Source organism: Natrix helvetica, assembly GCF_964273705.1.
Source record: "Natrix helvetica genome assembly, chromosome: 2".
NCBI lineage: Eukaryota > Metazoa > Chordata > Lepidosauria > Squamata > Natricidae > Natrix > Natrix helvetica.
Window position 1 is genome coordinate 26,389,639 of NC_138552.1, and position 27,132 is coordinate 26,416,770.

At 42.9% G+C, this 27,132-nt stretch overlaps 1 protein-coding gene across 1 annotated transcript in view; it reads left to right on the forward strand.

Moving 5' to 3' along the window:
- Nucleotides 1-27,132, forward strand: part of ITGA2 (integrin subunit alpha 2) — a 90,924-nt gene that overhangs the window by 49,522 nt on the left and 14,270 nt on the right. Inside the window, exons 11-25 of the mRNA XM_081940411.1 lie at nucleotides 734-869; nucleotides 1,708-1,853; nucleotides 2,079-2,222; nucleotides 3,515-3,718; nucleotides 4,130-4,266; nucleotides 7,837-7,976; nucleotides 10,514-10,665; nucleotides 11,339-11,449; nucleotides 14,114-14,193; nucleotides 14,936-15,083; nucleotides 15,822-15,914; nucleotides 22,855-22,931; nucleotides 23,469-23,552; nucleotides 24,696-24,798; nucleotides 25,160-25,270. Coding sequence (XP_081796537.1) covers nucleotides 734-869; nucleotides 1,708-1,853; nucleotides 2,079-2,222; nucleotides 3,515-3,718; nucleotides 4,130-4,266; nucleotides 7,837-7,976; nucleotides 10,514-10,665; nucleotides 11,339-11,449; nucleotides 14,114-14,193; nucleotides 14,936-15,083; nucleotides 15,822-15,914; nucleotides 22,855-22,931; nucleotides 23,469-23,552; nucleotides 24,696-24,798; nucleotides 25,160-25,270 — 1,866 coding nt within the window. The remainder of the gene's footprint in view (nucleotides 1-733; nucleotides 870-1,707; nucleotides 1,854-2,078; nucleotides 2,223-3,514; nucleotides 3,719-4,129; nucleotides 4,267-7,836; nucleotides 7,977-10,513; nucleotides 10,666-11,338; nucleotides 11,450-14,113; nucleotides 14,194-14,935; nucleotides 15,084-15,821; nucleotides 15,915-22,854; nucleotides 22,932-23,468; nucleotides 23,553-24,695; nucleotides 24,799-25,159; nucleotides 25,271-27,132) is intronic.

Here is a 27,132-nt window from a genome sequence, read left to right on the forward strand (position 1 = left end):
AATGATCCGATACCGGCAAGCTATCTACCTGGTGAGCTGGGAGGAGTTCCACGGTTTGGCCCTTCATGGACACTTCATCGAAGCGATCCTTCCTCTACGGCGGCAGTCACTCCACAGCTAAGAAGATCGCAGCGCGTGCGCAGTAGGCCAACAAGGTTCCAGGATTACGCATGCGCGGACAAGGGGGAAGGAGTGTTGTATTCTCGGAGCGTCCACCAGCAGGTGGCGCTAGAGGAGGCCTGTCCACGCGCGCCCAGGATTGGTCGTTTTAAACAGGTTCCAGGGCGGCACGAGCATCAAGCCCCTATTGGCTACCGGCTTGACAGCTGGAGAATATAAATAGCTGTCAACCGGCTTTCAGTTCAGTTCAGTTACTAAGTTGAATAAATCAGTTACTGTTACTGGTTGTCTGTCAGTTATTACTGATACCTAATATCCCATATGATTTATCCTTTTCAATGTTGAATAGGATTAAATGTCCAAGGTGGTATGCGAAAAATGTGTTTAGTGTCTGACACCTACGCACACACCACCCCCATTTCAAGAACATCAGTTATGACAGTGGAAAGTATTGCTACTTAGAATAAATAATGGAGTAAACTACACCGGATACATTAGAAGACTCTGACTTAAAGAGGAGTGAAGCACGACTCACAATATTTTAACTGCATCACTAGAAGCTCTTAAATGAAGCACATTTAATTATTTGCCTTGATTTGGTTTTCTCGTTAAGGAAGTGCTGATGTTGGGTGCTGTTGGGGCCTATGAATGGACTGGAACAGTGGTCCAGGAGAGAGGAGAAAAAGACATTATATATCCCAATACAACATTTCAAAATGTATTGCAAAAAAGTCGGAACTCCTACTTAGGTGAGAGCACTAATTCAAAAAGCCTCAGTAGAATATTTGTCTAATGTAGCTGATCATTTACAAGTCCTATGTGGTTCTTTTAAAAGAAAACAAATTAATGACTGAATTCAGTTAAAAATCACTGTCTTAGACAAGATTTCCCCATCCCTATTTCCCAGGGAATTCTCGGAGTTATAATCCAGAAATATCTGGGCATTGGCACCAGTTTTAGAAGGTAGGCCTAAAACAGGGGTGTTAAACTCGATTTCATTGAGGGCCGCATCAGGGTTGTGTTTGACCTTGAGGGGCCAGGGTGGGCGTGGCCAGCTTGATGTCACTCCTGTCGGGTGCCTTTGGTGGCCTGAGTGCTCTGCCAGGGAAAATGGGCTCCCAAGCTCTGTTTTTAGCTGCATCGGACTCCTGCAACCCTCTGCCAGTGAAAATAGAGCTTGAGAGGGCCGCATGCAATCCTCCCGAGCTCCGTTTTCACCAGCAGAGGGTTGCAGGAGGCTGTGGTAGCTGAAAACAGAGCTCGGGAGCCCGTTTCCGCTAGCAGAAACACTGCAGGTTGGACCTTCACTGTTTCCAGGGTGGCCCCGTGGGCCAGATCTAAGTACCCCGCAGGCCATATCTGGCCCCCGGACCTTGAGTTTGACCCCCTTGTCTAGAAAGATTAGGCTGGGGAAACTTCCCTAAGGGTTCAGTACTGAAACTTCTAAGGAGCATTTAAGCATTAGGTAATTAAATAAAGTGTTTAAATAAATTTACAAATTTAAACTAATCAGTGCAGATTTAACCTCTTGATTTATCCCATTTGCAAATATTTCTAAGCCCTTATAACTATAATTTGGACTTTCAGGTTATTCTCTCGCTGTTCTTTCCATGGAAAACTCAGTTTATTATGTTGCTGGTGCTCCCCGTTCCAATTATACTGGCAGAGTTGTGGTTTATCAGGTTGATAACTATGGCAAGATAATCATCATTGACTCTCAAAAAGGAGAGCAGGCAAGTGCTGCATTTTAATGCTAAGTTTGTGCAATGGTGTGTTTATTCCCTTTGTACTGTAAAAAAAAATCTGCTTTTAAAGTAGACTTTATAACAAATAAACTCTTGTTTGTTTTTTTGTAATGATAGTTTTACACGTTTTCGATATTGTGTGTTGTTCACACACATTTCTTACAAAGTATGGCTTCCATGTCCCGTTTGATAGCAATGACTGTGTCATTTCAGATTGGCTCTTATTTTGGCAGTGTGGTGTGCTCTGTTGATATCAATGGAGACTCCATAACGGATGTCCTGTTGGTTGGTGCACCCATGTTTATGAATAATTTTAAAAAAGAAGAAGGAAGAGTCTACATGTTCAGGGTCACAAAGGTAAAATGTATAAGATATCATTATAACAATTGCAATATTTGAAACTTTGAATTGAAACTGAAAATTTGAAGCTATATTGTTCTTTTGAAAGGTTACAATTAAAATCCTGACTTTTTAAAACCCCTCTTCTCTCCGTCCCATCAGTGGCGTAGCGTGGGGGGTGCAGGGGGGGCCAGCCGCACCGGGCGCAACATCTGGGGGGGCGCCCTGACTCGCCCTGCGCCGCCCTTTGCCGGACTGTGGCGGTCTCTTTCCTCCCGAGGAGGAGCTCGAAGGGCAGCGGGAAAAGGCTCGACTGAAGGGAAGCAGGTGCCGCGGGGGTGGGAGGTGCACCGGGGGCTTCGGGAAGGTGCCGGCTTCCCGGGGCGCTCCAGGCGGAGCCGAAGGAGAGCGGCGCTGCGCTGCACTCCGTCTGCCCGCCGCTGCAACGCCACCGCGTCCTCCCGCTCCGCCTGGAGCGCCCCGGGAAGCCGGCGCCTTCCCGAAGCCCCCGGTGCGCCTCCCACCCCCGCGGCACCTGCTTCCCTTCAGTCGAGCCTTTTCCCGCTGCCCTTCGAGCTCCTCCTCGGGAGGAAGGCAGGAGGCCAGCATGGAGAGCCTCACTTGACTGATGCCGACCCAGGGGCAGCTGCAGTCGGGCCGCCCTCGCTTTAGGGGGCGCAAATTACTTGCCTTGCCCCGGGTGCTGACAACCCACGCTACGCCACTGCGTCCCATCATCCTTGCCAAGGCCTCGTATATCTGAACAAGGAAAAGGCAGGCACATGTTACAGCCAGCCAAGCAAGGGAAGGAATGAAGGGATGGCAGCAGCAAACAAACTGGCCTAGCCTAACAGTGGCAAAGTGTTATTGAGAATTGACCCGTCATGCTTAAATTTCCCTCACCTTTCAGCACAGACTAGTATTCTGCAGTAATATATTTACCTAATCAACATTTATGTTTTGTTCTGGGTGTTTTTTATGATGCAGTTTTTTTGTATTTTTAAAAAGCAATTTTATGCATTTTTTAAATTTGAGATTGTGTCTATTTGCATTATAATTATCTTTGTGTTTTGTTTGTTTTTCTGTTACTATTTTAAAAGCAGAATCATTTAAAAACACACAAAGGATTCTATAAAACGGCTAACTTCCATACCACTAGATTTTCCCCCAGTTTTTTTTTCCAAATGGTCCCTATATTTATTTATTTTTAAATTCTGTATCAGTTATCAGAATCTTGTTAATAAATTGATAGAATACTAACATAAATTTCTTTGCGTTTCACTTCCATTCCTTTTGATCTTTTATCAAAGGGAATTTTGGAAAAACAAGGAGTCCTAGAAGGTCCTGAAGGATTGGAAAATGCTCAGTACGGATCTGCTATTGCTGCTGTTTCTGATATAGATTTGGATGGTTTTAATGATGTGATAGTTGGAGCACCATTAGAAAATGAGAATACTGGTGCTATATACGTTTACAATGGTAAACAAAAGACATTGCACACTAAGTATTCCCAGGTAAGAAGTATGATGTTCTATTGTGCAGAAAATTTTTGATTTAGGATATATAATTTTTGTTCTTTACCTAAACATTTTTTTCTAGATTTGCAGAAATTTTATTTTGTTAATCTATTTATGTTGGCAGGTAAGTAGTTACTATTTCAGCTGGTTTCATTTTTATCATTGCATTGTGTTCACTGACGAATTGCCAATCATGAAATTTCTCATATGGATGGTCTTATAGTGTAAGATCAATTGAAAGGCAATGATTTAATTTATATTCTGCTTAAAAACCTGACTGGTGTTTTTTTTTAATTTATGTACTTTTGTATACCTATATAATCACACCTGATATTGTTGCTTTGATTGTGACGTTGCTAATTATCTGTTCGGTGTGTCAACATTCCTGTTTTGCTTTTAACCTTTCAGAAAATTTCTGGATCGAACCCTGCATTTGCTCAGCAACTCCAGTATTTTGGAAGATCAATAGATGGCCATATTGATTTAAATGATGATGGAATTACTGATGTATCTGTGGGTACCAATGGAAATGTAATTCAACTCTGGTGAGTAGAAGATTTTTAAGGAAATAGCATCGTAAAGGAAGAACCTCCCCTCTTGAGTTAGCTTTCCTCCAGATTGTGTACTCTGATTGGCATACTGCATATAAAATGAATTTATCCATAGATACAGCTAGACTCTGACTTAGCTTTGGTCATCATGATTGTCACATATGACAACTTATGTTGTGCCAGTATAATCTACAATCATGGTTTGTGTACATAGTGGTTAGAATGCAGTACTGCAGGCTAATTCTGCTGACTGCCAGCTGCCAGCAGTTTGGCAGTTAGATTCTCACTGTCTCAAGATTGACTCAGCCTTCCATCCTTCCGAGGTCGGTAAAATGAGGACCCAAATTGTTGGGGGCAAAATGCTGACTCTGTAAAATGCTTAGAGAGGGCTGTAAAAGCACTGTGAAGCAGACTATAAGTCTAAGTGCTATTGCCATTGCAGAGATCGTCCCTGAGGCCACTCACTTGTGGGGTGCCACAGGGGTCGGTCCTCTCGCCTCTCCTGTTCAACGCATATGTGAAGCCGCTGGGTGAGATCATCCGTGGTTTTGGGGTTGAGTACCATCTTTACGCTGATGATACTCAGCTGTATATTTCAACCCCAAACCACCCCAACGAGGCTGTCGAAGTGATGTCCCGGTGTTTGGAAGCCGTCGGGGTCTGGATGGGGGACAACAGACTTAAACTCAACCCCTCCAAGACCGAGTGGCTGTGGTTACCGGCGCCTCGGTTCAGCCAGCTGACTCCATCGCTGGCCATAGGGGGCGAACAATTGTCCCCTGTGGAGCGGGCGCGCAATTTGGGCGTCCTCCTTGATGCCCGGCTGTCAATGGAGGACCATGTGGCAGCCGTGGCAAGGGGGGCGTTCCACCAGGTTCGCCTGGTGCGCCAATTGCGCCCCCTACTGGACCGGAGTGCCCTGCGCACGGTCACTCATGCGCTGGTGACGTCTCGCCTGGACTACTGCAATGCTCTCTACATGGGGCTTCCCTTGGGACGCGTCCGGAGACTGCAGCTAGTTCAGAACGCAGCCGCGCGGGTTATTATGGGAAGTACACGTTACTCCCACGTAACACCTCTCCTGCGCGAGCTGCACTGGCTACCTGTGGCCTTTCGGGTGCGTTTCAAGGTATTGATCACCATCTTTAAAGCGCTCCATGGCAGTGGACCTAGTTACCTGCAGGATCGCATCCTACCACACACGTCCCTGCGACCTATCCGCTCACACAGAGAGGGGCTCCTCCTGGTGCCGTCTGCTAGTCAATGCCAGCGGGCGACACCTAGGAGTAGATCCTTCTCTGTGATGGGCCCAACCCTCTGGAATGACCTCCCCCCTGACATTCGAACTACCACCGACCTCCGTTCCTTCCGGCAAAAGTTAAAGACTCACCTATTTCAATCAGCTGGCCTGGCACTTTCTTAGTTCTACCTCCCGGGGATTTATTCATTTTAATTGGGTTTGGGGTTTTAAAAAGTTTTTAATACACTATATACTATATTTAATATTTATTATTCTATGTACAGTCTTGCAACCTCCTCCACCTACGTATTTAATTATTTAACTGTTTTGTATGTATTTTATAACGTATTTTGGTGACTGTACACCGCCCCGAGTCCCTTTCGGGAGAGGGGGCGGTCTATAAATATGAATAATAAAATAAATAAAAAAATAAATAGTGGTGTAGGGTTCCCTCTGGAGGATATTGATTTATATCTATGATTTTAAAAAAATTACCTCAGAAGATTTTGTCCACCACGATGGTCAGTTGTTATCTTTCAAATATGTATTTCATTCCGGTTCAATTGGCATTTAGAAAAAGATCCAGAAAAGATTTATTAGCATAGTTAAAAGGTAATCAATAGCATTTTGAACATTCAACCATAAATCTCTTATTTCCTGCTTTTACTTCTCATAACAAGATTCAGTCATCAGTCCTTAATGTTACAGATCTGAATTTTTTATCCAACAGCTGGACTGGCCACTTTGAATGGGACAATACAGCATCTGGGCTTGAGCAAATGTAAAGCAAGGAAATATGTCTTCAAGTCAGTGATAGCAATTTAATCATATGTTGTTCTTAAAACCAGGCTTAAACCATTAAAAGAAAAACATTGGTGTTTTGAATAATGTACCGTATTTTTCGGAGTATTAGATGCACCTTTTTCTGTCAAAAAAGAGGCTGAAAATCTGGGTGTGTCTTATACACTGAATACATCATTTTTTACCTCCCAAAACCTCTTCACCAAAATGGCCGTGCATAGCCTTTAGGAGGCTTTTGGAGTGCTCCTGGGGGCAGGGGAGGACAGAAATGAGTGAAAAATGGGCCATTTTTTGCTCAATTTTGCCCCCCACCAGCCCCCAGGAACACTCTATAAGCCTCCTAAAGGTTATGCATGCCGTTTTTTTTTGACAAAAAAATGGGCCTGTTGTTGCAAAAAATGGGCCCGCTTTTTGCTCATTTTAGGGGGCTCGCCCCCCCGGGAGCACTCTACAAGCCTTCTAAAGACTATGCATGCCCTTTTTTGAAAAGAAACGGGCCCATTTTCACAAAAAAACGGGCCGTTTTTGGGAGATCTGTGGAGTGTATCTTATACTCCGGTGCGTCTTATACTCCGAAAAATACGGTAGTATAAGGAGCAAAAAGGAGTTAAGGCAATGTCTAATTTACTCAAGACTAATTTGATAGATTTAACACAGCCAGTTTGGCATCGTGGTTAAAGCATCAAGATAGAAACCAGGAAACTATACATTTAAATCCAGCCTTGGACATGAAACGACCTGAGTGGCCTTGGGTCAATCACTTTTTCTCAGACCTAGGAAGGAGGCAATGGCAAACCACTTCTGCAGGGACTTGTCTGTGCAGTCTCTGAGAATTTGACATGATTGAATGGAAGAAAATAACATTAACATACCTTCTCAAGAAAATTTAGAAATAATTGCGGTTGTGTTTCAGTTTCAGAGGCAAAAAAAAATCAGAGGAGATAGGAATATACTCATAAACCTTTCTATATGCCACATCTTTATAAACTAAACACATATTCTCCTGGGATCATGTGGCAACTGTAGAGGACCAACATCAGTGGCGAGTTTCAAATTGAGGCGTACCACCTGCAACCCACCACTGACCAACATGCTACACCAGGAGCAAATATGATTGTCAGGGCCCCAAGGCATCTTTTGGCTTCTCAGTTTGAAGTGCTGCATGTCCCTGATACATATGGACAGGAAGTAGATATTTACAGTTGGCGAAATATTTAGTTTTTGTTGTTCTCCAATATGCATTAGCGCATGTATGAAAGCCTTTTAATTTTTGCCATTCTTTTAAAATGTTTCCATCTATTCAAGATACTTTTAAAATAATTGGTTTGTTTGTAATGTACATAATTAATCAGGAATTTTGCAAGCCAATACTCAGGGAAGTTTATCCCTTAATAATAGGATTGCAGATTTTTTTGTTTAAAATAAATTCTGTAAATTCTAGATATAAAGCCAAAACACTTTTGGCTTTATATCTACCTGTTTATAACTGAGATTACAGAAAAAGCTGTCTGCCTCTCTTTTAGGTCACAGAGTATAGCCAATGTGACTGTACACGTTTTATCTACTCCTACGAAGATCAGTCTGCTGAACAAGAACACAGAAATAGATTTAAAAATATGTTTTAGTGCAACTTTTAGACCTATCCATACAAGTGATAAAGTGGGTGAGTATTTCCCTTACTTAATTTCCTTTAATTAGAGACATTTGCAATTGTCAGCTAAGTAATATTCTATCTCTGTCATACACACAAACTAATCGGGATACAATGCAAAATTCTTAATAAATGTATAACTTTTATTTTAATATAAATGGCTTTATTGCTGCAAAGTCTACCAAAAATATAATAATCATACTGTTTAACTGCTGCTATAATAATTATATTATTTTAATTGCTATTATTTCTGAATATACTGTGTATTGAGAAGTAATGGCAATTAAAATAATAGCTTTTGGATATAAGACCTACAAATAGAAATAGAACGACTATGGCAAAGGCAAGCAAGGGTAGTACCATAATAATAGGTGCCTTGGGTGCAGTCCCAAAACAACTGGAGCACCACTTGAACACCATAGGCATTGACAAGTTTGCCATCAGTCAATTGCTGAAGGCAGCTTTACTTGGAACTGCTTCCATCCTGCGACAATATCTGTAACACCATCAAACATCCAGATTTGCCTATCCCAGGGCCTTGGTAAGGACTGGATAGGTAGACAACAACAATAATAATAGTAACAATAACAATAATAATAATCAACTGTTCAGCAGTGACATCAAAATGACCTTTGGGCTTGAAAAATGTGCTATATTATCCATGCGGCGAGGAAAAATGGAAAAAACAGAAGGAATAGAACTGGGAAATGGAAATATAGTGAAAGCATTAGCAAAGAATGTTGGTTACAAGTACCTAGGCATACTGGAAGCAGATAACATCTTGAATGGAAAAGTCAAAGAGTCAATGCAAAAGGAATACATCAGGAGGGTTCGCAAAATATTAAAATCAAAGCTGAATGCTGGAAACCTATTTAAAGCTATTAATACATGGGCTGTTCCACTGATACGCTACTCAGCTGGAATAATCAACTGGATTCTGGCTGGACTGGAAAACTTGGACCAGAAAACACACAAACTTTTGAATATGTACCACACTTTACATCCACGAAGTGACATCAACAGGTTGTACCTGCCAAGAAAAATAGGGGGCAGGGGGCTATTGCAAATCCATCAAACTGTAGAAGAAGAAAAACAAAGTTTGAATGATTAGGTGAACCAAAGTACAGAAAAATTGCTGCGGGTTGTGAAAACGGAGAACAGTATAAAAACAACAGAAACAAAGGCAGAATATAAGGAAAAACAGCTGGATGACAGATTAAATAGATGGAAAACCAAAGCTTTGCACGGACAGCACTTGAAAAACATTGAAGGAGAATGTGATGACAACTTGACATGGACATGGCTTAAGATGGGAACTATCAAGAAAGAAATGGAAGGTTTAATACTGGCTGCTCTAGAACAAGCACTACAAACGGATGCCATGAAAGCGAAGATACAAAAATCCACTGACAACCCAAACTGTCGACTTTGCAATAACAAAGTGGAAACTGTTTCACATTTAATATGTGAATGCAGCAAAATCACACAAACTGATTACAGAGCTAGACATGACCGAGTTGCTAAATTAATCCACTGGTCATTATGTAAAAAATATGATTTACCGGTATCCAGAAAGTCATGGGAACATAAAGTGGAAAAAGTTATTGAAAATGAGAACATGAAGATCTTGTGGGACTTTCGAATACAAACGGGTCATCATTTGGAGCACAACACGCCAGATATCACGGTTGTAGAGGGTGAAGTGTACTGTTTATTGATATCGTTGTTCCTGGAGATGCCAGAGTCGAAGAAAAAGAACTAGAAAAAATAATGAAATATTGCGACCTGGCCATCGAAACTACCTGGCTATGGAGGAAGCATGTAACAGTGATACCCATTGTCATCGGGGCACTATGTCCAAGAATTTTACAAGATACATCAACAAATTACAGCTTCCTGCAATAAAACCAGTGGAGCTGCAAAAAACTGCGCTACTCGGAACATCTTATATTTTAAGAAGGTACTAGGACACTGGCAGCAAACTGTATCAACCATTAGCACCAGTCAATGGTATTTGTAATGCATTTTTGAATGTTCAGTTGGCTGAGTTTCTTGTTTAATGAATAAAGTAAATGATGATGATAATAATAATGTCATTATGGAATGATAAATATTTCCTCATTATTTTATCTTCTTGTTTTCAAACTAGACTGCACTTGAAAATAAATTTGAAACATTTCAAGTGTTTCACAGTATTTCTCCTATAACAGTTTCATTATTTTGTCACTATGTTAGTTTGTGGCAATATTCCCAAAGCAATGCCATCCTACTATGCACTGGTTCTATGGCATATAGGATTTGCACTGTATTAGATACATTTAGTGCAACCTGAATAGTCTAGGTTAAAGAGTTTTTTAAAAAATAAAATACCATGTTCATTCTTGTTGCTTTCATGACTGAGAATCCCTCTTTTTTTAAGTTCATGGGGTGTTTTATTGATTCATTGTTTGCCTAGAAATATATCTGAAAGTGTGTAGAGGGTTTAAAAATAAGTTGCTTTGCACCTTGAGCCTGTACCTTGACACTTATATCATTGTTTTCCCCTTTAGATATTAGGTACAATATAACATTGGATGCAGATCTCTTATCTTCACGCATTACCTCTAGAGGATTATTTAAAGAAAACAACGAGAGGTCTCTGCTGAGTAGCATCGTAGTCCACTCTCTGAAGATGTGTGTGAATCACATTTTTAACGTGCAGGTAAAAATTACCCCAGAATTATCCAAGCAAAGTATCAGAACTAGACAGCTGCTTTGGGATTCTTGTCCTTAGTATTAATAATAAAATCAGAGATAAACGGAACAAGAATACATTAACATCAAGAATAAACTCAGCTATCCATGAAATGCTCATCAGAGTAAATGTGCTTTCTTTCACCTGGTGCTTAAAATTTAAGGTGTTGAGAAGCATTTGTTTATTTATTTAGTTTGTCACTCATGGACAAGATAACAGGAATAAGAATAAACATGAATGAGAACACAGGACCTGGGTAAAAATAAATGGAGACAAGGGTGAAATTCAGCAGGTTCGGACAGCCCAGGTTCATATGAGAGCAAATATTGCTTTGAGCCTCCCTCCCTTGCACTGAGCTAACCTCCTAGGGGAGCAATTTCATCTGACTGGCTAGCTTGGCAGTTTTCCTTCCCAAAGTATTGGATATCAATTGAATAAATGCAAGCCAAGAAAGAGTTGCATCTTTAAAAAGAACTTTATTTGCAAACCTGTCCTATTGAAATGTCCAGGAGTGCCTTGTCAAGCAATATTTGAATGTTATCAGCCATTAGTTACATACATTTAAATTAAGAAAGATCAAGCAAGCAAATCAAAGGTTTGTGTGGATATTTATGCTTTGTGTGCGTATTTATATTTATAGGCCCCTTCCGATGCTATCGACTCCCTTAACTTACGCATTGATATTGGGCTCAAGAACCCCAACTCAAGTCCTGTTCTTGATAAAGCATCTCCTACACGTCTTGTTTACAGCGTAAGTAAATTAATATGCTTTCTTTTTAGGTGTTTTTAATAAAGTTGCTACATGGACAGGATGAATATTTCCATGGTTTCAGAAAACGAAGTGTGGCTGTAATATTACAGTGTTACTGGTTTGACGATATTGTCTGCCTGAGTATCAGCTCCATAATTAGAGCAAACAAAAATCAAATGTGTTGATAGTGGGAGTACTAATATTGTTGATTATTCAGATGATTTATATTCCACCTTTTATCCAGACGTTATCCATGCATCTTCCTCTAAGCCAGTGTTTCTCAAACTTGGCGACTTTAAGTCCTGTGGACTTCAACTCCCAGAATCCCCCAGCCAGCATAGCTGGCTGGGGAATTCTGGGAGTTGAAGTCCACAGGACTTAAAGTCGCCAAGTTTGAGAAACACTGCTCTAAGCCTTGTAGCAAATATTTGCCTCCAAAAAGGGGTGAAAACTACAAACTTGAGATTCTTCCAGACCCACATAAAAATGCTGAGCCAAAAAGTATACATAGCTACCAATTCCAAGTTGCTATGGTTTTCCCAGTTGCAATGTATGACTGTGAAAGTTGGACTCTAAGAAAGGCTGAGTGCCAAAGAATTGAGGCCTTTGAACTATGATGCTGGAGAAGATTCCTGTGAGTCCCTTGGACTGCAAGGCGATCAAACTGGTCAGTCCTAGAGATCAACCCTGACTGCTCTTTAGAAGGCCAGATCCTGAAGATGAAACTCAAATACTTTGCCCACCTAATGAGAAGGAAGGACTCACTGGAGAAGAGCCTAATGCTGGGAAAGACTGAGGGCAAAAGAAGAAGGGGACAACAGAGAATGAGGTGGATGGATGGAATCACTGAAGCAGCTTAAATGGACTCCAGGGGATGGTAGAGGACAGGAAGGCCTAGAGGGCCATGGGGTCACGATGGGTGGGACACAACTTTGCAACTAACAGTAACATCAAATATCCCTATAACTAGCCTCTAAATTTAGTAAGGGGCATAGAGAAACTAGTTACTGAAGACACTATTTGCATTTATCAATAATTTAATTTAATTTAATTTCCAGACCAAACTAAAGCCCCATGTTATACAACATCTTTTCCCAAGTGGGGCATAATAATACTACACGCAGTCCTCAGCTTATGATCCCAATTGGGACCAGAACCTAAGCAGTTGTTAAATGAGTCTCACCTGATTTATGATCTTGTTTCTTACAGTCAATAAGTGATCTTAGAAGTGTTAAACAAAAATGGAAAAAAAAAAACTTTTCCTTTAATTAATTGATGTCAGAACATTTTGAAGAGGCAAAATGTGGTATTTAATGAAGGAAATAGTGTGAGACTTTAAAACGCAACACATAAAATAAAAAAATGCGGGAAGAATATTTGTAACATAATATTAATCCAAAGAATACTTGAATGAAGAGAGAAGGTTTTAAGAGGCTCCTGAAACATGAGTGGTGCATGTTCTGTAGAGTGGATAAAGAATTTTAAAAGCATCCTCTTGCATTACTGTGTCTGCAAGTTAGTCAACAAAATCTATTTATCTAGGTCTGAATCTGTTTTCTCTGTTGTGCATCATGTCATACAATATAATACAATAGCAGAGTTGGAAGGGACCTTGGAGGTCTTCTAGTCCAACCCCCTCCCTAGGCAGGAAACCCTATACCGTTTCAGACAAATGGCTGTCCAACATCTTCTTAAAGACTTCCAGTATTGGGGCATTCACAACTTCTGGAGGCAAGCTGTCCCACTGATTAATTGTTCTAACTGTTAGGAAATTTCTCCACAGGTCTAAGATGCTTCTCTCCTTGATTAGTTTCCAGCCATTTCTTCTTGTTCTACTCTCAGGTGACTTGGAGAATATTTGACTCCCTCTTCTTTGTGGCAACCCCTGAGATATTGGAACACTGCTATCATGTCTCCTCTAGTCCTTCTTTTCATTAAACTAGACATATCCAGTTCCTGCAGCCGTTCTTCATGTTTTAGTCTCCAGTCCCCTAATCATCTTTGTTGCTCTTCTCTATACTCTTTCTAGAGTCTCCACATCTTTTCTACATCGTGGCGACAAAAACTTAATGCAGTATTCCAAGTGTGGCCTTATCAAGACATTATAAAGTGGTATTAACACTTCACGTGATCTTGATTCTATCCCTCTGTTTATGTAGCCTAGAACTGTGTTGGCTTTTTTGGCAGCTGCTGCACACTGCTGGCTCATATTTAAATGGTTGTCCGCTAGGACTCCAAGATCCCTCTCACAGTTACTACTATTGAGCAAGGTACCATCTATACTGTACCTGTGCATTTCGTTTTTCTTGCCTAAATGTAGAACCTTACTCTTTTCATCATTGCATTTGTTGCTCCAGTTTCATATCTTCATCATTGTTCTTTTTTCTGTACCTAGATATTCTGTAAATAGAAGTAAGCAGATTCCTTTCCCATATTTATATATCTCACAGAATTTTACTATTCTTTGTGCAGAAGTTAAATTTTGGAGATGGATTAGTTATTTGCCTAATGCAGATTTTTATCCAGAAATATACCATACTTGTTCCAGTCATAAAAACCCAAATCAACAGTTTAAATCTGTAATAAGAGAGATGTAGATACTGTATCTTCTTTACTTTGAACAAAGAAGATGAAAAGCTTTTGTTTGCTTTTATATTTTTCTAGATACCATTTGCCAAAGATTGCGGTGAAGATGAAGTTTGCAAGACAGATCTCATTCTGGAAGTTGAACAGAAAAATATTGGGTAAGAAATGCTTTATTGCTATCGATTAATTCTGTTCCATAATAGAAAATGACCTGTCTGGTGTGAAAATAAATGAAGTAGATGTTTAGAAAGGATTAAGTTTTAAAAGAAGTCTGTAAAAGTAAAGGTTCCCCTCGCACATATGTGCTAGTCATTCCTGAATCTAGGGGGCGGTGCTCATCTCCGTTTCAAAGCCGAAAAGCCAGCGCTGTCCAAAAACCTCACCATGGTCATGTGGCCAGAATGACTAAACGCCGAAGGCACACAGAACGCTGTTACCTTCCCACCAAGGTGGCCCCTATTTTTCTACTTGCATTTTTTACATGCTTTCGAACTGCTAGGTTGACAGAAGCTGGGACAAGGTAATGGGAGCTCACTAGGGATTCAAATTGCTGAACTGCCGATCTTTCTGATCCACAAGCTCAGCATCTTAGCCTCTGAGGCACCGCATCCCCTGAAGTCTGAGATAACTATAATTCGTAGTGTTTTCTAGATGAGAATAAGTCTCCATTTCTGGAGGCATCAATGAACATCTTTGTCATCTGTGGATGTTAAAACAAATGGATACATGGAACAAACCCACTTTACAACATGGTAGCTTTTTAAAATTAAGCTGAAATTTAAAATACACTTTAACAAGTAAAATAGGATGAAGGAAATAATGAGCAGCAGGGAAGGTGTCTGCAGAAATGGAACATCTGGGGAACCCAAGACTCCTTTTCATTTTTTTTCCCTTCTCCAGGAACAACAAACCATATTTTCTTGTCACCAGTAAAAATAAAAGACTGACATTTGGTGTGAAGTTGAAAAACTTGAATGAAAATGCATACAACACCAGAATTCAAGTGGCTTTTTCTGAAAACTTGTTTTTTGCTTCATCTTTTTCAGCGGTATGTATAATCTCTAATCTTACTGCTGTGCTTGGTGTGAAAAACACCAATTATTTTGTTAAAGAATAGTATCTTCTTTTAGACTTGTGCTGGCGTACTGTGTATAAATAGGGAACAAATTCCACATTCAGTAGCAGTGATGATGTTGCCTAGTTGAGAAATGAAATGTTTACAAGCAAATAACCAATCTCAGGGAGCACCAAGGATTTCATAATTGTATTTTTCTTCTTATAAGTTAGTGAATTAGAAAAATGTTCATTTGAGCTATTCCTGGATGTTAGTCTGGATTTAAAATATGTTTATCCTTTTTTTGCGTTGGCAACAAAGTTTGCATGCCCCAATCAAGATCATCATTCATACTCTACACTTTCTAAAAGAGGAAGACTGCTTAGTATGTCTATAGAGGAAAAAAATGCAATCCTATCAAATTTAAGCCTTGGTATGTTTATTCTGAAATAAGCACTATTGAATTAGCTATTTTTGTCCATAGAATTGAGAGCTGTGATTCAGTACTAAGATGAAGTCAAAAGTAAATCTGCTAACCCTACATTCAGGAAATAGGAAAGTAAACTGACTCATGTAGTTTCGGAAGATGGGCATGCTTGATATATGACTATGTTAACTTCCTACTTTGAATTTGGAATGTTGTTATTGAATCCCTCAAAATATCAGATGAAAGTTTCATTGCACAGTGATCATGAATTTCATTCTAATAAAATATCTGCTTTTTATTGTTAGGTGGATGAAACTGAAGTTTCATGTCAGATGGCAGTTGTCCGTCATCTTGTTGTCTGCCAAATCAGCTATCCTGTTTTTAAAGCAAGGCAAGAGGTATCTAAGTTAGACATGCTACAGGTTCAACATCAGATCAAAATGTTTTAAATATGCAAAATAAAAACAAAAAGCAAAAGCATTATGTTCAGCAATGCAAAATATGTAGGATAAAATTTTTTGTCATCCATATTCTTACCATGTTATAGTTTTAATTGGTCCATTAAAGTAGCATTTGGAGATGTGGATTGGATGCATTGGTCTGCTGGAAGACGAGCATTCATTTGCAAAGACATGGCCTTTCAGAAGATTGATATTTTCCGGTAGACTGGAGGGAGGGGCGACTCATGGGATATTCTCACAGCCTGATTGGTCCAAAGACTGAGGGAAATCCTTTTAACATCCTCCTTTCCCTGTTGGCTCCCAGTTCCTCTCAGTCTTTTGGTCCAAGCACTGTGTTTTTTGGTTCCCAAAGTGAGTGAATAAAATATTTAAATTCTAAATTCCAACCTTTCTGAGCTGCTTCTTACAGGGACAGAGGTCCTCCGTCCCGCAGCAAGTCGGGGGAAGGCTAATTGGCTTCTCGTCTTTTTCCCCGAGTAAGTTAGGAGCTTGAACCGATTCCTGGCACAGCGGGGGTGTCGGGCTCCGTTTCTGCAACTCCACGGGAAGGGCTGTCAGCGGGAGACGACAATCGGGCAGCGGACGATTCAATTAACTTCAGAAGCAGCGCCTGGGCGAACCAGCCGCAGCAAGCCATTTCAAGCCGTGGCTAAAGAAAAAAAGGTCTGTTGAGCGCACGGAAACCTCCGGTGGCCATTTTGGAAGCATGTGAGTGGAGATGGCCATTTTAAAAGCGTGCACGTGGAGGCAGCCATTTTTCTGGCTCTCTTTCCTGGACTTGCATTGCGGCCAGATTCGGGCAGCAAGTTCTGACCCGGGCAGCCCGCTAGTATTCCTGCAAGGCCCTTACACCAGCTGGTGAACCTGGGCGATAACTCCTGAGACACGTGAGTGGCACCGAAGGTGGAAAGCAGGTAAACCACTTCACAGGCCCTGGGGAGGGCTCAGCTGGTGGCCGAATAAGGAGAGATAGTTGGGCCCAGAATGAGGGCAGCACCTACAAGGCCCTCAGTAGCCCAACACCCTTCCAGGACAACCCAGAAAGATGAAAGCCGGCGTCAGAGGGTCCTGGAGAAGAGGATCGCTAGCCCAGCAAGCCCAGACTAATAGGGTCTCTTCTCCGGGCAGATCCAGATCGCCCCTAAGGCATGAATCTAATCAATCGGCCTCTACCCCCAGGGGTTTTAGCCCTTTCTCCCCCTCTATTTCCCCCGCAGGGGTACGCAGACAAAACAGCCTAGAGATTTCTCCTTCCCCTCCTATCTTGCCTCAACAGCCCGGGGAGATGGTCAGGGATCCTTTGGAGGGTTCATCCCGGGAATTCCTTCCCCACTATGCTTTAGCTCCGCAGGGTTCTGCTCCAGCCCAATCGGAGGATGAATTTGAGGATCTCGAATTGCTCCCTGAGAGCATTAAGAGACTGATCTCAGCCATTTATAAAGGTGTGGTTTCTGCGGTTTCCTTGAGGGAGCGTCAGTCACCTGGAACATCTAGCTCTCAGGTTTCCCACAAGGCCAGGGGTCCCTCAGCCCATGGATTCCATTGTAGGCCTACCTCTCCCTCTGTTGTAGTGAGGGTTCTGTGTTAGGGGACGACCCCCAGCAGGACATGAGTTTTTCAGAGGACGAAGAGACTGTCCTCCCGGACCCTCCGGCCTTCCCCAATCTCTTTGCTCCCCCAATGTTTAAACCATTGTTACATAAGGCCAGGAAGACCATTAAGGTCGGGACAGGAGATCCTGCCATTCCTCCACCTAGAGACCCTAACTTGGTTATGTTTTCCAATACAGCGACCAATAAGGAGGAGGTCCCGGCTCCTCCCCTCTTTTTGGAGGTGGTCAAAGATCAGTGGGCTCGACCTTCCACCTTTCCCAACCCGGGCAGTAATGACCTCCGCTTTTACAACATGGAGCAGGCCTTCTCTCAGGCCCTTCAACTGCCCATTGTAGACACTCCAAAAGCCACCTTTGCCAACGCTTCTTCAGTTGTATCAGGGGACGCGGCTGATAAGTTGAAACCGGAGGACAAGTGGGCGGAGCTTACGCTGCATAAGAACTTCAATGCCTCTGCGTGGGCAGTTAAGTCTGCTGCAGCTGCTTCTTATTTCAATTGATCAGCAGTCATGTGGCTCCGTCAGTTGCAGGATTGCATCCCTGGTCATGACGAGCGCCTCCATCAGGACATCAATAAAATTATTGCTGCCACCCAGTTTTCGGCAGATGCAACCCTGGATGCAGTCAAGTACTCGTCCTGGGCTCTGGCTACCTCGGTGACTTCCAGGTGGTTGCTCTGGTTACGTAACTGGCAAATGGACAATAAGTCCAAGTGGAGCCTGGCGGCTGCCCCTTTTACTGCCCCCAACCTATTCTCGTAGAGAATAAGAAAAAGGTTCTACCCACCAACTCCAAGAAGACGGACAACCTTCTGCCCTCTTACTGTAGACAGTCCTTCAGAGCACCGGAGCAGGAGTATAATCAGCAGAGATACACCCCCTATAATCTGATAGGCAGTTCCAGAGGCCCTACTATCAGGACAGGGGCAAGTATCAAAGCCAGTCCAGGCGGCCCTTTCATTTGGGGGGGGGCGCTCCTTCCACAAAGGGAAATGACTCCAATCCAGAGTTTCCAATAGGACGCCACCTGGAACTCTTTGCGGATCAGTGGGATCACGTCACCTCAGATGCCTGGGTGAGGGCCACAGTCAGGAACAGACTCCGGCTGGAGTTCCTCTCCAGACCCCTGACCTTCTTCAGAACCTTTCCACCATCCGGGATCCGGAGCGCCATCGGCTGATGTCTCTAGCCATACAGCATCTGTTAGATATCAGGGCAGTAGAACTGATCCCGGAGATGGAACATGGGTTGGGTCACTACTCCAACCTGTTTATCGTTCCAAAGAACTCGGGGAGGCTGGAGAGCCATACTGGACCTCAAACGCCTCAATCGGTACCTGGTATACAGATGTTTCAAAATGTCATCCCTCAAGTCCATTCTGCAGGGCATCCGGTGGGGGGACTACCTAGTGTCAGTGGATCTGACAGAAGGCTACCTCCACATCCCCATCCTTCTCGCCCATCGCAGTTTCCTCCATTTTTCCCACAACGGGCTCCACTTTCAGTACAGGGCTCTTCCCTTCGATTAGCTTTGGCCCACATTCATGAAGGTCCTGGCGGCACTGGCGGCTCACCTCCGATCAGTTCCAGTGAGACGTCAATGCTACCTAGACAATGTGCTTGTGCAAGCACAATCCCAGTCCCAAGCTGTTCACGACCTTGAACTCACTATTCGGACTCTACAAACCCTGGGGTTTTCGGTCAACTTCTACAAGAGCCATCTCTTGCCCTCCACAAGGATTCTCCACCTGGGGACGATGATAGACTCCTTAGAGGGCAGGGTCCAACTATCCTCAGAGCGGCTAGTCAGTCTGCAGGCCCTGGCAAGGCAGGTGTGCGCAAGACTGTCCTTTTCCGTCCTGACCTTGTCCCGTCTACTGGGCAAGATGGTGTCATGCATAGGAATCGTCCCTTGGGCACGGCTTCATTCCCGAACACTGTAGTGGGCCCTCATCCCCTTTCAGCGACAGCGCATGAGCAACTCTCCGCAACTCATCCATCTGCCGGCAGACGTGCATCTTTCACTGCAATGGTGGCTGTCCCCAGCTCTGCAACGCGGCTCGGAGATTTGGGAGCCAGAGCGGGTGACCATCACTACTGACGCGAGCCTCTTCGATTGGGGAGTGCTCATAGACTCCAGGATAGCTCAGGGTTGCTGGACCCGGTCGGACCTTCGCCACGCTATAAACTGGCTGGAGCTGAAGGCCACCTGACTGGCATTGTAGCTGTTCAAGGGTTCGATACAGGGCCGGCACGTCCTGCTGATGACGGATAATGTGGCTGCAATGTGGCTCACATAAACCATCAAGGGGGAACTCATTCCAGAGCCCTGTGGCTGGAGGCGCTGAAGCTCGGTTCCTGGGTGGAAAGGCACCTGGCATCAGTGGTGTTGGAGCACCTCTTGGGCGTGGTCAATCACCAGGCCAATTGGTTGAGCCTCTCAACTGTGGACCATGGGGAGTGGCAGATTCTACCCAAACTCTTCCAGAAGATCTGCCTGAGGTTCGGTGACCCGTTGGTGGACCTGTTCGCAACCCCAACTAACACTCAGCTCCCAAGGTTGTTCTCTCGGTTCCCATCCCGGGCCGCAGAAGAGACAGATGCCCTCTGGAGCAGATGGCCTCCCGGTCTCTTGTACACCTTTTCCCCATTCCCTCTGATTCTGGGGACCCTGAGGAAATTTGTAGTAGAAAGAGCAGGCATCATCCTGATAGCGCCCCATTGGCCCAGAAGGCCTTGGTTTGCGGACCTCTCCAGCTCTCCATCTGCCCCCCATGGAGGATTCCCCAGGAGGAGCTCTCCCTGCGCCAGGGGTTCTTAGTCCATCCGGAGCCCCAGTGGCTCCACCTGACCGCCTGGCACTTGAGCAGAGCCTCCTGAGGAGCACTAACCTGTCTTCCAGAGTCATAGCAAACATTGAGGCTTCCAGACGCCCCTCCACCACACGGATTTATAATTCCACGTGGGCAGCATTTGTCAAATGGTGCAGCCCACTTTGAATCTCTCCCACCAAGGCTTCGGTGGCCCATGTTCTGGAATTCCTCCACAGGAGTTTGGACAGGGATCTCTCCCATAACAGCCTGCGGCATCAGGTAGCTGCCCTAGCTTTGGTTCTTCCATGGGAGGGCCATTCGTCCCTCACTCACCATCCCTTGATCAAGAGGTTTTTGAGGGGAGCTGCTAATTTACGGCCCCCTCCAGTCCATAGGTTTCCAACATGGGACCTTCCCCTAGTTCTTAGGGCCTTGATGGAGCTCGCTTTGAACCTTTGTGCTCTGTCCACCTTAGGTTCTTGTCCCTCAAAGTGGTGTTCCTGGTTGCCATATCTTCGGCCAGGCGCATTTCTGAGCTGGGTGCTCTGTCCTCTAAGGACGACCTCTTGTCAGTTCCACCAGGATAGGGTGGTTCTACAATTAGACCCCACATTTCTCCTGAAGGTCAATTCGCCCTTCCACCAGGCGCAGGAGGTTATCCTTCCCAATTTGTGTCTGGATCCATCCCATGAGAGGGAGCGCCTATGGCACTGACTGGACGTGCGTCGTGCCTTACGCATCTAAGGCGCACGTCTAAGGTTCGTAGATCTGAGTCCCTGTTCATTTCCTTTCAACCGGGCTCTGTAGGGGCCAGGCTTTCCTCTGCCACCATTGGCAGGTGGTTTCGACAGGCCATTTCATTGGCCTACGAAGCCTTGGGTCGTCACAACCCACTCCACTAGGAGTGCGGCTACTGCAGCGGTGTGGGCCTCGAGGGCCCCATTTGAAGACATTTGTCAGGCAGCCGCTTGGCCTTCCCTGACACCGTTTATCCGCCACTACTGGCTGGATGCCTTCGCATCGGCCGAGGCCTCCTTTGGGCGTAGGGTTCTACAGCAGGTAGCAACCGCCCCTCCCCCCAGATCCTAGTGGGTTTCCATCCCAGGGACTGGAGCTTGGGTACGTCCCATGAGTCACCCCTCCCTCGAGTCTACCGGAAAAAGAACGTTAGTTCTGAATGTTTCTTTTCGGTAGACGAGAGGGAGGGGCGACATCCTGCCCCATTATAGGTTAAAGTTAGTCAATCGGGGTGAGGTGCGGGGGGGTGGATTTGCCCTTGCTTCGTCTGTTTCTGTTTTGGCAGTGTTTATGGCCATGCAACTTCGAGGAACTGGGAGCCAACAGGGAAATGAGGATGTTAATAGGATTTACCTCAGTCTTTGGACCAATCAGGCTGTGAGAATATCCCACGAGTCGCCCCTCCCTCTCATCTACCGAAAAGAAACATTCAGGTAAGGACCAACATTCTTTCCCATGTGAAAAGCATCAACAACAGGAAGGCCTAGGCAGGTGTCCAGCCTCTCACAGCTCAAGTAAAACTGGTCATAGTTGGCCGTGTCCCGCAATAGGACTGTGAGGGAAAGGATCTTACTCTTGACTACATCATCATCAGCTTTATCATTCATTGGTCATATAGCTAGATTTCTGCGAAGGCAAGGAAGGCATCACTTCAGCAGCAAAATGATTTTAGGCTGCCTTTTCAGTGGGTTAAGGAGAGGGCCAACATAATAGGGATATATGTATCTCTTTGAAATGGTTTTCAGGGGTACTTTTATGCTGCTGTAAGCAGAACATGAGGATGAATCCTTAGCAATCAGAGGTTCATCTAGGCATAATGTTAATATAGAATAGAGGTGTATTATATTTGCAGTTCAGTTCTGAATTGGTGCTTTGGAGTATCCAGAGTAGCTGTGTAATCCTGGGAAAACATGCAGTTGCTTTAATTAGTTCCAAACATGTCATATTCATGTCCCTAGCAGTTAAGAGCCTGAGCTTGTTGACCAGTAAGTCAGCAGTTCAAGGCCAAGTACCACAAGATGAGTTGAGCTCCCATTCTTGCCCCAGTTCATGCCAAACTAGCAGTTTGCAAGCGAGCTGGAAATGCGAGTAGATAAACAGGTGCTACTTCAATGGGAAGGTACAGTAACAGCATTCCTTGTTTCTTGGGGTACAGTAATGCTGGGCATATGACTACGGAAGTGTCTTTGGACAATAATGGCTCCCTTGGCTAGGAAATGAAGATTAGGTTGTCCAGTTTAGAGTTGGACATGACTGGCGAGGAAAGCTTTGCCTTTTTTATGCTTATCAAATATTTGTTTAAAATAAAATTGGAAGTTCTATGCAGTAACACCCTTTTATGGAATATCTGATCTTATTCTTTAAAGAAAATTGGATTACTAGTCATAATGGCTTTCCCAATTTTAATGCTATTTTTCAACTTTGTTTTCTTCATAGGTATCCTTTGATATTAATTTTGACTTCAGTTTGAAAAGTCTTCAGAATGTGGCAGTATTACATTTTCAAGCCTTGAGGTACACTGTAAATTTCCTGCTACACTTCAAAACAACACTTGCAGCCAAATTCATACTTCCTTAGTCTGAAGTGCTGTGTTCTTCAAGATATCCGTTTTCACAAACAAGTCATTAATCAAATAATAACAACTTCATAATAATGTTAATATAATCCTGAAGTTTTCAAAAAGGTAATTAGTTGCTAGGCCATCTTTAAAAGCTCATGAAAGTGTTCAGGCCAGAAGTTTTGCTTATTCCAAAAAGAATGTTCTTTATGATAACTTGCTATCTGAAGATACACAGTAGAACATATCCACCAGAGCTGGAGGAAAACAAAGCTGCTTATTGTCAATTCCTTAGATTGGAAGACTAGTATAAAAACTATGCAGATACATTGTACCCACTCTATCTCACATGTACAGATAAAATTTTAATTTGTGATTTCCTTCCTGGTGACTGAACTGTTCTTAGTCAAATTTCCTTTGAGCTTCCTGACAGAATTAGAGATCAGAACTTTGTAAATGTTTTCAAATACATTTTATTTTTTTTACTGAACAGTGCAAGTCATGAAGAAGATTATACAAACAATCAGGTGAACCTAACACTTCCACTTCGTTATGATGCAGAACTTCACTTAATGAGGTAATTCTAAATTGGCCTTGTGCTAATTCTGTTGGCATTAATAGGTAAAGGTTCCCCTCGCACACATGTGCTAGTTGTTCCCGACTCTAGGGGGCGGTCCTCATCTCCGTTTCAAACCCGAAGAGCCAGCGCTGTCTTAAGATGTCTCCGTGGTCATGTGGCCGGCATGACTAAATGTCGAATGCGCACAGAACGCTGTTACCTTCCCACCAAAGGTGGTTCCTATTTTTCTACTTGCATTTTTACATGCTTTCAAACTGTTAGGTTGGCAGAAGCTGGGACAAGTAAGCGGAGCTCACTTGGTTACGCGGCACTAGGGATTCGAACTGCCGACCTTTCTGATCGACAAGCTAAGCATCTTAGTTACTGAGACATGGCATCCTTGGTGTTAATAGACCCTAGCTAATCTGTGAGATATTATGTTCTGTGCTGACTGGAGAATGCTGGGACGTGAAGTCCAGACAGCTTAAAGTTGCCATGGTTGAGATACATTGTAACGAGAGATTTTAGTGTAGTGGTTAAGGCATCAGGATAGAAACCAGATCACAAGTTCTAATCCCACCTTAGGTTAAAAGCCAGCTAGGTTACCTTGGGGCAGTCGCTTTCTTTCATCCCTAAGAAGAAGGCAATAGCCAACCACTTCCAAAAATCCTGCCAAGAAAACTGGAAGGATTTGTCCAGGTAGTCCCCAAGATCAGGAACAATTGAAAGGGGGGGAAAATAGATTCTAACCCTACGTGAATTTAGGAGGCACAACATTGTGACTCATTGTCCATTGCAAAAAATACCCTGTATGTGTAAAGATACATATGTTTTTCTAGGATTCAAAAGATCCAGGAAAAACAGGAATAGGGATGCAGAGAAGTGGGAGAAAAATTTCAGATAAGCTGCCAGAGCAGACAGAATCTGTCAGTTGTTGACATTCTCACAGAGACACAGATCGTTGCAAACCTTCTTTGTAAATGTTGAGACATTCACAATAACAGATGCATAGCTATTGCTATAACACTACTTTTTAAAATCAAACAAAAATACATCTGGATTAAAACAATACTCTTCCAGATGTATTTCCTAAATTAGAGTTCCTTAATATTTTAAGGAAAACTGCATCCTAAATATCTGCTCTGATTTATTTCTCTCCAGGTTTACCAGTATGGACTTCTACGAAGTGTATTCTAATCATAGTGTTTACACCGTAGTGAATAAGTTTGATGAGATTGGACCTGTATTTAATTTTTCAGTTAAGGTCAGTGAACATTTTCAAGTATCTTTTAAATATGTAAAGACAATCATCTGTTCACAAGTGATGGTAAACTAAAACACGCCCTGCTTTGAGTCTAGCGTGGTGATGAAACTTACCTCTGGTGGTTTAGAGATAAAAATCATATGAAATTAGCTACCACAGGAAGCTTTGGTTCTCCAAAACCTGTTTGCTTCTAGATAGGGTGCCCCACAATCTAAACAACTCAAAGAGTGCTCTATTTCATGATTGTAAATGTGCCAGCCTGTCTTCCTTTCTGGCATTAATTAAGAGAAAATGATACTTACAATGTAGGCTATTTACTATTGGAATTAAGCCCAGTATTAATCCCTCTCTTGCTTTCCAGATCACAAGAGGAAGTAATCCAATCAATACGGCAACTTTAAAAATTCATATCCCTAATCAAACTAAGGAGAATAACCCTTTGATGTATGTGACGGCAATGCACACCAGTCAGGTGAAACAATGGTCTATTTTAAATATAAGACAATAACGAAGATGATACAAAGCTAAATGTCTATGGAGGTCATAATTGTCCCAAAGGTGCTTTTTCAAGAGGCAACTGGACTTTCTTGTTTTCTTTGAAGATGTTTCGCTTCTTACAATACAATACAATACAATAGTAGAATTGGAAGGGACCTTGGAGGTCTTCTAGTCCAACCCCCTGCCTAGGCAGGAAACCCTATACCGTTTCAGACAGATGGCTATCCAACATCTTCTTAAAGACTTCCAGTGTTGGAGCATTCACAACTTCTGGAGGCAAGCTGTTCCACTGATTAATTGTTCTAATTGTCAGGAAATTTCTCCTCAGTTCTAAGTTGCTTCTCTCCTTGATTAGTTTCCACCCATTGCTTCTTGTTCTACCCTCAGGTGCCTTGGAAAATAGTTTTTGACTCCCTCTTCTTTGTGGCAACCCCTGAGATATTGGAACACTTCTATCATGTCTCCCCTAGTCCTTCTTTTCATTAAACTAGACATACCCAGTTCCTGCAACCGTTCTTCATATGTTTTAGTCTCCAGTCCCCTAATCATCTTTGTTGCTCTTCTCTGCACTCTTTCTAGAGTCTCCACATCTTTTTTACTTTGTGCAAAACATGAGTTAAATAGTTCTGCTTTCTCCCTGTTGCTTGTCACCTTCTTGCCACTTTCTCCTAGCAATGGACCAATTGTTTCCTTAACTTTTTTCTTGTTTTTAACATGTTGGAAGAAGCTTTTTTGTTAATTTTTACTTTTGTGGCAAGCCTTTCTTCATTGTGAGCCTTAGCTTTCCTCACTTCATCTTTACAGGCTCGGATTATTTGCTGATATTCTGCCTTAGTTATGTCCCCCTCCTTCCACTTTTTATACTTACCTTTTTTGTCTTTCAGTTTGTCAGATAGTTCTTTATGCAGTTCTTATCCAAGAACCTTCTTTAGCTCTGACTGGATGGTGAGGAATGGAAGGATTTATATCCCTCACAGACAGCTGGTCATTTGTATTCTTTTAGACAGTGGTTGAAGCCAGCTGTCTTCAAGGAATATAAATCCTTCCATTGCCCACCATTCAGTCAGAGCTGAAGAAACTTCTTGGATGAGAAACAAAATGTCTTCAAAGAAAAACAAGAAAATCCAGTTGCCTCCTGAAAGGGCACTTGGGATACAAAGCTATCCTGTTTCCCTGAAAATAAGACCTCCCTGGATAATAAGCCCAATCAGGCTTTTGAGCGCATGCGCTAAAATAAACCCTCCCCAAAAATATTGCAACACAGCAGCAGCCATGAAGTGACCACGCTCGCCGCCCCCTGCACCTCAAAAATAATAAGACCTCCCGAAAATAAGGCCAAGGACTTATTTTGGGGAGGGGGGGGTCAAAAGAAAATAAGACCCTATCTTATTTTTGTGGAAACAAGGTAACTAATACAGAAACTTCACTGATAATGATGAGCCTGTGATTTAAGCCTGTGAAGAGCGGATGTATAGACCTGATTAATATTGCAATTTTATATATATTCAGTACGACATAAAATGCATAAGATTGCATTGCGTGATAGGTCTTGTAATGAATTGTTCCTTCTCTCCTGCTTTTGTGAGCATCTACAGATGTTCTTGGATCAATATTAGTATAGATGACAAAAGTAGTTGTAGGATCCAATCTGGGTCAGTCAATGGGAAAAGAGATTTAGCTTTTGGATGTAATTATTCTGGTCCGAAAGCTCAGAGGACTAAACCTCTGGTCCTAGTGACCAGCCCACGTTAAATCCTGCAGCATTATCCTGGATACATATATTCACCATCATTCATGACAAAAGTAGTTTTTGAATCCTATGGTGGGCAATTCAAT